Here is a 12,439-nt window from a genome sequence, read left to right as displayed (position 1 = left end):
CACCTTGAATTTGCATTTAAAGGCCACCTAGGAGCCAGTGTAGCTCATGTAACCTTATGAGCCATTTCTTTTTGTAAGAAGGAATTTATAATTTACTTGACTCTACTGAACATCTTTTTTACTAGATGTGATAAGCTGTTAATGGGAAAGCTCAAGAAAGTAGGTGGCTGACTGAAACCTTCTCTGTATTAATTTTAAAAGTGATCTCCAAAAATTCTGATCAGACACTATCCTAAATATCTTGACAGATTAAATTAAAATAATGAATTTAAAGTATGTAAGTCCCATGCCATAAGAAGCTATGAAGGGTTCTGTTTTCGGCTTTTATATTTCAGAAGGCCTCTAACCACTGGGCAACATAAAAAGAAGGCAGTGCTGAAGATCAAAATTTGCTCTGTCACCTACATTTCTGCCAGAGGAGATTCAGTAAGGGGTCGTGACTAGCTATCATCATCAACAACAACAAAATAAAATTTTCCTGCTACACTATTTGAAGATTACCTGGATCTTCTCTGAGATTCTGGAGTAAAAGCAATATGTTTCTCTTCCCAGATATCTTCTTCATCAGAGCCACCATCATCAAATTGCTGTATTCTCTCCTTGCAGCATGCTTCAAACAAAGCAATGTTGCCCTGAACATGTGAAAAAGAGCACTATTAATAAATACTGACTTTTTCATTTATCATGCACTGTCTGTTGTGCAAATATGTGTGTGTGCATATAGGCAAAAGCCTCCTAAGGCGTAAAAACAAGTTTAAATAATTTTCTGTAGGTTGGATGAAGTTGTCATGTCAAATGTTTCTAATTGTTCCTCCCTCCAAGTACCTGCTTGCCTGATCTCTGATCTCAAATTAGACTTAATAGAGAAAAGGGGGGGGGGTATTAAAATAAGAACACAAGAATTCCAGATTTTCCTGCTTTGTTGTGTTATCCGCATGTAAGGGAGCAAAGGCTTATCCCTTATGAGAAAACAGGTCAGCTTGAAAACTGTGTAGGCATTTGTCTTATTGATGTAAAAATTGTTCTTTACTCCAGGCTGGGCTTCTTTCCCCCCTCCCCCATTTTGGAAGGATATGTGGCCGATTTCGGGATAAAGAAAATAAATTATAAGGAAACAGAAGTTCTTTTCAGCTTTCCATTTTTCCAAGGTTGGTAAAATGAGGGCCCAGATTGTTGGGGGCAATATGCTGACTCTGTAAACCACTTAGAGAGGGCTGTAAAAGTACTGTAAAGCGGTATATAAGTCTAAGTGCTATTGCTATACAAAATGTTTCCTCTAATTATTCCTTCTGTAAAGAATGCAGCAGTAGAGTTTCTATTGTTAAAATTATACTCTTTAAAAGTATACCAGCAGGCTGTGGAGCAGGCTAGTTCTCATTCAAAGATATGTACTCACTTTCATTTCTATTGAGGTAAAATTGAAAAATACTTACGCTTTCATTTGTATTGAGGGTAAAATTGATATCTGATACACGATCAAAAGAAACACTGTGAACAAAGTACAAATTTAGGCAGTAAAACAAAAAGGAAGTATCACTTTATAGGATATACTGAAGTACTTCATTTAATAACTTTACGTATCTAAAAAAAAACCCGAAATAATCTTTCCTAGCACAAAATGTTAAGCCTTTTGAAATAGCCCATATAAATTACTTGTGAAAATGAAACTTGAACCTTTTTTTCAGATCATGATAAACCTCACGCCTAACATTGCTTCTTCCTTTATCAAGAGTATCTCAAAAGGGAATGCATACCTTCAAAATATTTTTACCTCTGAGGGTGATGTGAAGTAGCTAGGTTTAAAAATTATGCATCACTGCAGACACGCAAGTCTTTGCAATTTGCATATATGATTAACAGTTAAATAGAGCTTGCAAAGGATTCAACTTATGCGTCTGTTAGTAACTATAATATGCCAAGGTGTTCACATTACATCTTCAAAGATGAGCAGGCAGCTTGATTGCTAATATATTAAGCTAAAAGCTCTTTAAACAAGCTCAAGTAGGACAAGGATTAAACTCACTTGTCTCAATGACAGGCATCACTTCTAGCAGTAGTATTCCTTTCAATAATGTGATAATATGGACACTCTTGGATAATTCTATGGGAAGGGAAATGAAATAATCTATGTTGCTACCAAACTACTTCTGGATGTCAGCAGAAAAACAATGTTAGGTCTACCATTCCAAGAATGGTTATGCTCAAACTGTCAGAAATGTTTTCAAAATTATAATTTTAATATGCCAAAATTCTGATTTGCAATATTTGCATTCATAATGTTTCTGGATCTGGGATACAGATTTTGATACAGATTCTTGGAATGTGTGCAGTTACAGATGCATTTCATAAATCCAAATTAAAACAGAACACTACATAATCCAAATTATTGAATTTCAAATGCATAAGTAAAAAATCACATAGTTGTTTCTTGCCTATCTCATACAACAGCTGCCATCATATGCATTTGGAAATCAATATTTAGCTGCTTTCTGATTTTAATTTAGTTTGTGAAAAAACATCAGCATGTACATAAACATTGTGTTAGTTGTAGGTTAGCTTTGTGTATGAGCAATTGCTTATATGCAGCTTGAATTGTGCTTTTAAACATTTTAATTGTAGGGAACTTTTAGCAGTCAATTGACCCATTTTATTATTGAAATATTCCAAGAGAGAGACAACTTGCCTGAATAATTTTCTCAGAACAAATACGCTAAATAAGAGATAGACAAATATATCTAGCAAAATTTAAAAAGTCATAAGAATGTATAATATAGTAGATGGTGGATGAAAGTTTATTTCAATCCAACTGAATTCATCACATAAGGAAAAATAATTTTTATAGCTTGCAACTACTAATAATTGCCCATCCCACATGAAAGTGATTCTGTGGTTCCAAATACAGAGATATGGGCCCCATAGAATACATCCATTATGCCAACAATCCGAAAGATATTTTTCAAACCAGATCATGATATATCCCAAGTTCTAGAACTTATCTTGAAACTTAAGAGAAAGGAACTCATAACATGAATCTAAACTTGCTTTTTTTTAGTAAGGGTCACAAATTTTTTTTTGCTTTCTAAATTAATTACAAATTAATAATGAGATTTCTTTTGGAGTATACCAAAAACATAAATATCTATGGAACTAAACTAAACAGCATTTTATTGTTTTTAGGGGTAATGAATAACCACTGTGATGCAAGACATGGAAAACAAAAGTAACTTTTAAAATAGGACTGTACTTACTTGCCGATGTCATCTTGATCAGCAAACTTCTCATCGTTGAAGCCAAACTGGTCAATAAAATTGGACGTCATTTGTTGCATCTGATAATCAGAAAAGGCCTGGCAATCCCAGGACCAACGACAGTGATATAATGATTCTAATAGTAGTCTAAATACTATTTGCCCAATTTGCTCCAGAACTAATACTTTCATTAAATTGCAAGTACATATCATATGTGCATGCATGCACATACATACAGATACCACATATGGATAGGGCTGTTTTGTCATCAGATGTATGTAATTTGGGAGTTTAGGGGGTGACTGTTTTATAATTGAGTATTAAAATTACAGGTGATGGCACCACCACTAATCTCACTAATAGATAAAGGGGGTTTTATGTTTTGTTTTGTTTTAGACGGAAGATACATAATAACAAAGAGTGTTACTATTACTTTAAAAAAATCAGTTTACAAGAGTAATCCTACTAGAATATTTGGTAAAATATACTGCTCAAAAAAATAAAGGGAATACAAGCAGAAGACATCCGAGATCTGAATGAATGAAATAGCCTTATTAAATACTTTGTTGTTTACATACAGTAGTTTATACACTGCTCAAACAACTAAAGGGAACACAAAACTACTGTATGTAACGAACAAAGTATTTAATAAGGTTATTTCATTCATTAAGATCTCGGATGTCTTCGGCTTGTGTTCCCTTTATTTTTTTTGAACAGTGCATAAGAAATGTGGAGGAAAAAAAGTTTCTTCTAGAATTACACTTAAAGTGAATCTCTGGCATCTTCCCAATACGTAACATTTGCCAAATTCCTATTTAAGGATACAGCCAAAGATAAGTCACTGCATCCCCATACTGAAATCAGGAATGATATGAAACTCATTACTGCCTAAAGCTCATTTAACACCATCTCTATGTATTTACATGCATAAAACAAAAAACTATCTTTTTGGGGGGGCAGGCATATTTTACTTTTCTGATCTAGGAAGTTTGACGGTTTTAACTATTTGATTGGATTATATGTATGAACTTTTTCTAGACAATGAGTAGTTTTTAACATGACACTGAATCCTAAAGGACTATTAGAGAATTTACTATAATCAATATTTTTGTAGATCAGGGCTTTATGTTTATGTGAATATTTATATTGCTTTCTAGTCCATAAGAAGGCAGACGATGAGTACACTGCTATCCCACAGAAGAGAGCATAGAATCCAGCATTGAGATCCTATTGACTCTAAAAGACATCTTAATTCCATCAGAGGAAAATATATGTAGTTCAGAGTTGAACTCTGGGGTCCTTGGTTTTCTCTGAGTTGGTTGTTTGCTCACTTCTGTTTCATTACTCCAAACGCCACATTCACTATACTTAATGTCAGCGAGTCAAGTAATGAAATGTCTGCAATAACCAAGCTCTAAGTCTGCACAGGGATCTTAACTGACAGAAATCAATATGAAAACTATACATAGATATAAGTAGTGTGCACGCTATTCTCCAAGCTATACATTTAGAACATGTTCCCAAATGTCTAACTTGACTACAAGAAACAGGATGATTGTCTTGGTTGTAAAAAGTTGTTGGACAATGGAAGAGGTTGCCACATAATGTAGTCAGTTTTTCTTCACTTGTGTTATCAGAGGCTGGACAGATCAACAAGTTAGATGATGCCTAAGGTCACTTCCAACTCTCTATTCTATGAAATTGGTTTATCTTCTTAAATACAGTAATATCTTACACAACTGCAAAATCTGAAAAATGAATACCTTATCAGAAGCTTTTTAGCAAAATAATATATGCAAGCAGTATAGCTTAGAGTTTAACTCACTTCTTGCAGTGAAGAATCTTGTGAAAAACCAGTTTCTTTAAAATCAATTTCATCATCGCTGGATGAATGAATGTGACAAGTAGTAACCTAATAGAAAGGTAAGGAATTCATGTTAAAAAGGTTCTGAATAAACATCAGTTACAAAAATTCACACTAGACTTACAATCGTTCATTTAATGATGGTTTGAAGTTAGAACAGTCTTCTAAAATGTGACTTATGATTTGTCCTCAAAGTTATGACCGTTGCACCACTTAACGACTGCATCACTTAGCAATAAAAATTCTGGTCCCAATTGAGGTCGTAAATTGAGGACTACCTTCATAGTACTAAAACTGAAAAAAACCCCAATTATTCCACTATGTAGAAGAATTAATTGAAATCCTCACCCTACCTAACTTGGATTCAACTGATAAAAACCTCCCTGGAAGATAAGACTTGTAAAAGTCAATTTACCATTTCTATGAAATGATTGTTAAAATAAGATACTTTTAATTTTTAGAATTATTTTATATATTGTTGTAAAAGTATTTTGTTTTGGATACTTCCTCAAAAATAAAGTTCATTTTAAATGTAAATTTTAAAGATAATCATTACAGACAGCACATTTTCCTTAAATTCGTATCTGTCCTGATAGTTCTCTGCTTGCTACATCAGATAAAAGTAGCATGTAGAATTAAGTAATAGACTATTAATTGCTTTTCAATTAATTCAAATTCAATTATTGGGCAGATTATAAATAACATTCAAGATAAAAGAATAACAGAGCTGGAAGCAACCTTGGAGGTCTTCTAATCCAACCCCATGCTCAAGCAGGAGACCTTATATCAGTGATGGCTAACCTTTTCCGGACCGAGTGCCCAAAGCGCATGTGCACACAAATGCGAATGCGTGTGCGCATGAACCCCCAAGATACAATGCGCATGCAGCCCTTGCACATGCACCTCGCTCTCTACATGCATGCGTGGGGACCCCCCACGCGCCCCATGCGCATGTGCAGCAGAGACCCGAAGACCAACTGGCTGGTGGGAGGCACACGGGCAGTGGAGCTGAACTGGGGTGACGGCTTGCGTGCCATCAGAGAGGGCGCTGTGTGCCACCTCTGGCATGCGTGCCATAGGTTCGACATCACGGCCTTATATAATTTCAGAAAAACAACTGTCCAATCTCTTCTTAAAAACTTCCAGTGATGGAGCATCCACAACTTCTGGAAGCAAGCCATTCCACTGATTAAGAACAAGCTAACAACTCAAATTTACAAATAGAACTAGAATTATAGTTCTAATCAATATATTTCAGTTACTTCTTGATATAGTTTCCTATCTTTGTGCACAACTATACAGAAAAATAGTTGGCAGCAATATTCTGTTCAAGCAGAGATGCTTCTCTGCTTACTCAAGTCATCTCTAGATCCAAAACCAGCAAAAAGCTAGTGGAGAAACTAGCGTCCTAATTAACATTTGACAAAAGAACAAAGAACATAGATCTATATGTGGATGAAAGCAGTTCTTATGTTAAATTCTGCCCTTAAAAAGCATTTGTACTACTTTTGCTTTTAGAACAAAATCATTATACCTGCAGGGCAGCTTTATTTAATGTATATCGAACAAAATACCTAAACAATCATATTAACAGATGAAATGTATCTCACATAGCTCAGAGGAGAATGGTAAACAGATTAAATAAGAGACTAGGATTAGAATTGGCACTTTGGATAAACAGACTTAAAAAATAAGAAGTTAATGAACCCAAGGGAAAAAAGTTAGGTTATGAAACTTTATTTTTTTTGTAATACAAACACAGGAAGTGGCCAGTAACTCAGAACCAAAGAAAGTAGGCCTCAGCAGCAACAAAAACCTGAATGAATATAGTGCAGAAAAATTAACACAAGTGAAAATTTAAATTCAGTCTAATAAAGAGGGGAAGTGGGATTCAGTAGTTTTTTGGAATGATTAATATCAGCAAAATGTAGCTGTGGTATTTTAAATCTGACATAAAATAATAGAATGAGATATCTATTATGATTGTTATTACGTGTTGTTTTCATTTTGTAATGCAAAAATTGCAGTTAACTTCTCAAATGACAGCTTATAAAACCTACTAAGTCCACTGTGTTTCTCTTGTTGGTTTCGCCTAAAGAGTTTGTGCAGAAAGATTCCCATCGTTCCCTGATTTCATCTGGAAGTTCTAAAAAGTCCAAAAAGAAAAAAAAAAGCAATATCAAGAATGCAGATTGTCATCATTCCAGGTACTGCAGATTATTTTATATGTAATTTTGAATGTTACTAATATATATTATTAAAAATATACACATTTATTTCCCAAGGTAATTAGGAAACTGCTACATTGCATTTGCTATTTGTATGCAAGATTTTAAATTCCAAGTTATAACTTCAGGAGAGAAATTCTGCTGTGACTATTTCTGTACCTGAACTTAAATTTTCACTCATTGTTCCCAAAGTATCATTCTTACAATTGGTACCTTGTTAGAAATATGATTTAATGGATCATCATCTTCAACAACTGAACTGATTTGTTCAGCTAGACATTACCTTCATTAATATGTAGAAAATTAATCAACTGACCAGCCAAACAGTTGCCAAAATTAGGTGATAACTTATTTTGCTTGTTTCATAATCAAAATCATTATTTAATCATTATTTAATTCCATAACTAGGCATTTGGACAATTTGCTATTGATATATAACTGGCAAATGCAGCAAAACAATGGGCTTCTGATATCAGTTGCCTTCTATCACTGTAGGCAATTCCAGAACCGGAACATAAGATTTTAGGATCTAATTTCAAATCCTAATAGACTTGATTAGTTAATATAAGGTTCATGAAACACTAGGCTTATAAAATATTCTCACATTATAATGAAACTACAATTTGAACCTGGGAAATTGGAGTACCACTACCATGCACATTATCCAGACTTCTTTGAAAAGCTGAAATAGAAGATTTTTTTTCAGCACAATGTGCTTTTCATTAATTTTTGTTTAATAAATGGTATAATTGGCAGGGCCAGGGACAGCTTCTGAACTTTTTTCATGATAAATAAATGGTAAGGAATGGTCAATCTTAAAACAAATCATGGTTTATTAGAACAGTTCTGACTGTATGCAGGAGGTATGCATTTCCTCCTCAAGAAACCTGTGTTTATTCATATGCATTTGAAATTTCTGTCTCTTGTGAGAGATTCACAGCTCTATGTCACATTGGAAGTTTGGTGTAGTGGTTAAAGTGTCAGGCTTAAAACTGGTAGACTGTTGAGTTTGTACCTTAGATACAAAGCCAGCTGAGTGACCTTGAGCCAGCTCTCAGCCCCAGGAAGAAGGCAGTAACAAACCACTTCCAAAATAATGCCAAGAAAACTGCAGGGAGTAGTCCAGACAGGCACCAGGAGTTAACACTGACTTGAAGGCACCAAAATAAATAAACAAACAAACCCTGTATGATTTGAATTAATTATTCATCTTTCACAATAAAATGTAACCTGTGCAAGTGTTCAAAAATCAAGCTAAGCAGAGAACACATTGAAGATATCTTCTATTTTTGGCTTTTTTGGGTTAAACAAAAACTCCTGAGAAGTACTGTATTTTTCAGACTGTAAGACACACCTGACCATAAGACGCACCTAAATTTAGAAGAAGAAATCAACAAGAAAATGTTTTTGGCCTCCGTGCGCCCCATTTTCGGGCCTTTTCCAGCCTTTTTTCGGCCCATTTTCAAGGCTTTTTTCTGCCTATTTTTTCTGAAAAAAAATGGCCATAAAAAAGCCTTGAGAACTGGCTGAAAAAAGCCTCAAAAATGGGCTGAAAAAAGCCCCGAAAATGGGCCAAAAAGAGGCCGGAAAAAAGCCAGAAAATGGGTGGTGCGGAGGCAAAAAAAAAAAAAAAAAAAGGCCAGCGGATGGGCGGGGCTTCAGCAATATTCAGTCTACAAGACGCATAGACATTTTCATCCCCTTTTGGGAGACAAAGAAGTGCGTCTTATAGTCCGAAAAATATGATAATTTTAAACCTCTTCATCTAAACTTTGTTACAACACATCAATGCAACTATTAGCTTAAACATGTGTTTACATTATTCATCTGGAGCCATTGAGAATAAAAATCAAATTGGTCAAGTCTGATGCTTGCTAAGTTATCACACTTAGAAGTAGAATACCTCAGATCCTATGAACTTTTAAGAAAGGACACGGGGGAAGAAATGAGATAGCGGATACAGAAAAACTGATAAAAACTGGTAAAAGAAGCCTATGAAAATGTGAATTCCACTTACACAAGACTCAGTAAGCAAAAGTACAATGGATTACCTTTAATAAGTTGTTGCACCAGTGTACAGTTTGGCCCTTTATCAGTACTGTGCACAATGCAATTTGCTATTCTTGTTAAGTGACCCATATAGCCATATCGTCTTCCTCCTTCAGCTCTGCAAGAGTTAAACTAAGTTAGTTATTCAATCAAAAAAATTAGTTCATTATAGGATTTTTATTTTATAGACTTGTAGAAACAAAGACTGATTCAATCAATATAGAACAGAATAATAGGTCAGTTAAAGACTAGCAAGTGCACACCAAAGTTCATTAGCTTTAAGTTTGGGGTGGGTGGGTGGGTGGTAGCCTGCAGCACTATCTTGTTTAATTTATGATTTAGCCTAGAATTGCAATTCTAGAATATGGGTGAATTCAGTAAGACATTTGAATATATTGTGCAAAACTTGGAATTATGATAAAATATGACAGCTTAATCCTCCACATAAAAATCTTGTACTTTCTTAAACAATTAAGTATTTAAACAGCATTCTGCATTAAAACATATTCTTCTGGTTTAGTTTCAATATACATTTCTTCTATAAGTAGACTATAATTACCGTATTTTTTGGACTATAAGATGCTTCGGACTATAAAATGCACCTAGCTTTTGGGAAGGAAAACAAGAAAAAAAAATCTGCCTCTGCCTTCCAGTAATTAGCCTCCTTGCAGCAAACAGCAAACAGCCTGGTCAGCTTCAGCACAGCCTGATTTAGCACAAACAGCTGATTGGCGGCTGGATCTGCCTCCTAGAATACCGCCTATCAGCTGTTCCATGCTGCGGGGATCACCACCGCCCATTGCCACTGTCGACACCCATCACTGTTGTCGCCTATTGCCACATCCGCACACCCCATTTTTGGCATCCATGCATCCTGTTTTTGGCCTTCATGCGCCCCATTTTCAGCCCGTTCCAGGCAGTGGGGATAGGTGGTGGCCGCCTGGAACAGGCCAAAAACAGGGTGCGCGGAGGGCAAAAATGGGATGCGCAGAGGCGGCGATAGGTGGCAGTGGTGATGGCCAGTGATGGCTGCAATCCCTGCAGCCTGGAACAGCTGATAGGCGGTATTCGGGGAGGCAGATCCAACTGCCAATCAGCTGCTCATGCTAAATCAGGCTGTGCTGAAGCTGATCAGGCTCTTTGTTGCAAGGAGGCAAATTGCTGGGAGGCAGAAGCCAGTAGGTAGGCGGGGCTTCAGCAACATTTGCTGTATAAGACGCACAGACCTTTCCAACCACTTTTGAAAGGAAAAAAGTGTGTCTTACACACCAAAAAATACAGTATATATTAGGAAAGATGACCAAAACATAGAGACAAAAGTGCACAAAAGTGAGTGTTTAATTAAAACAAATATAATAAACAGCGCAAATAAGGAGAATTAACAATGATATTGAGAACAATATCTGTTCTCATGGAGGGATCTCATACCTAAAAAGTCACAGGGAAAAGAGGTATATGAAATTCAGAGTTTATATAAAATTGCTAATTATAGTTAGGATGTAGGTCGATATCTGTGATACTTATACTGCATCTTAAAAGTACAAAGTAAGAAAAGTTTCTGACTACTCACTGTTTCTTTTCATTCATATCCCATGCTTCAAGTATTCGTTCTATTAAATGGCACTTAAGAAAAAGCTATAAAGAAAAAAATTACTTAGTGTTGCAGAAGAAATAAAAAAACTTGATCAAATAATAAAAAGAAGTATTTACCACATCAGTAACTGGCTAGCCACCAAACTGTGCAGTGCAAAAAGCACTATTTTTCCAACACACACACACACACACACACACACACACACACGTGCATATGCATGCACATTCACTCTCTCTTCAACCCTGCCATTTGATTTCAATGTTTAACGGAAAGAATAAAGATTAAACTCAAATTGACTACATGCTGCAATTATATTATGAGTTCTGTCCTCAAGTAGTTGCTTAACTGTTTACAGTTTTAGAGGGAGACAGAGATTTTGAGGGGCAAATCATCTCTATGTAACCTGATAAGACGAACTAGATGCAGTGTTTATGAATGGGAAATAATCGGCAAGGATATTTCTTGCATTTCTGCTTCCATCCTTGCTATAAAACCTCTGTTAAAAATAGAGGTACATGAAGTCTGGAGTGGAGGTTATTATACATTAGAATCCTATTAAAATATAATGCTAGGATGTGTTTATCCTGCCACTCACATATTATAGTTGTAATAAGCTCTCAAAGATAATTGAAATTATTATTCAATTAGAGAACTTACTACCACTGTACAGAAGTGCAGCAACATTTAAGAACAAAACAAGAAAATATCTTACGTGTTTCAGCAAAAGGTTGCTTCTAGTGGGATCTGGATCTGAGACTGTACCATTTTCTGTGCTTTCAAAAGGACTTGCAAGAATCAGTGCAATACAAATTTCTACTTGAGTATGCAAAAAATTGTTCCATGTGTATTTAAAAAACATGTCCTGCGGGAGAAAAAGAAACAGGAATCAGAAGTATCCATACCACTTACTAAACATGTTTGGATATTTTTTTTCCACTGATAAAAGTGATTTTAAAAATGTTCTTCCTCGTTTAAAAAACCTCTGATATTCTTTATAACAGGGGTGTCAAACCTGCAGGCCAGATGTGTCATGCGCTGGCCACCCCCACTCCCATTTTAGCAAAGGGGGGGAGTCACGATACGTCACATGACGACAATGTGACATGAGTTTGACACCACTGCTTTATAATAATGAAGGAAGCTGAACTCAGGTTTGTCAGATGCAGCAACAGAAATCCTAACCACCCTTTTTGTCAGAATTTCTTTGACATAAGGATTATGGAATCCTTTCAGTATTTCGTGTGTGTGTGCGTGTATGTGTGTGTGTAAAAGCATATATTCAGTTAGGCCCTCCACCAATGTTGATTAAATGACTTGGTATATTGAGTATGAATATTTGCACTACACACATCAGCTGCTGGAGCAATCAATTGGCTAGAGCAATGGGGCGGGGAGTGGGGGGAGAGGAGACTTGGAAGTATTTTTGAGCCAAGTTTTGGGATAATGAGCCTTTGGG

The 12,439-nt window shown here is 35.7% G+C and overlaps 1 protein-coding gene across 28 annotated transcripts in view; it reads right to left on the bottom strand.

The window, feature by feature from the left end:
- PPP6R3 (protein phosphatase 6 regulatory subunit 3) overlaps nucleotides 1–12,439 on the bottom strand; it is an 88,381-nt gene that overhangs the window by 15,756 nt on the left and 60,186 nt on the right. For 10 of the 28 annotated variants that reach the window (XM_034416758.3, XM_034416757.3, XM_087881051.1 and 7 more), the window contains 8 exons: nucleotides 11,696–11,845; nucleotides 10,960–11,024; nucleotides 9,392–9,507; nucleotides 7,173–7,258; nucleotides 5,074–5,160; nucleotides 3,249–3,328; nucleotides 1,434–1,488; nucleotides 502–632 (listed from right to left, as the gene is read on the bottom strand). In XM_034416758.3, coding sequence (XP_034272649.1) covers nucleotides 502–632; nucleotides 1,434–1,488; nucleotides 3,249–3,328; nucleotides 5,074–5,160; nucleotides 7,173–7,258; nucleotides 9,392–9,507; nucleotides 10,960–11,024; nucleotides 11,696–11,845 — 770 coding nt within the window. Of the gene's footprint in view, nucleotides 1–501; nucleotides 633–1,433; nucleotides 1,489–3,248; nucleotides 3,347–5,073; nucleotides 5,161–7,172; nucleotides 7,259–9,391; nucleotides 9,508–10,959; nucleotides 11,025–11,695; nucleotides 11,846–12,439 lie in introns of all 28 variants that reach the window. The other 18 variants (XM_034416753.3, XM_034416755.3, XM_034416754.3 and 15 more) reach the window with 2 other exon arrangements.

Source organism: Pantherophis guttatus, chromosome 1 (assembly GCF_059756535.1).
Source record: "Pantherophis guttatus breed Tessera chromosome 1, ASM5975653v1, whole genome shotgun sequence".
Classification (NCBI taxonomy): Eukaryota; Metazoa; Chordata; class Lepidosauria; order Squamata; family Colubridae; genus Pantherophis; species Pantherophis guttatus.
Note: the sequence above shows the minus strand (reverse complement) of the source record. Positions and strands in the feature narration are given on the sequence as shown.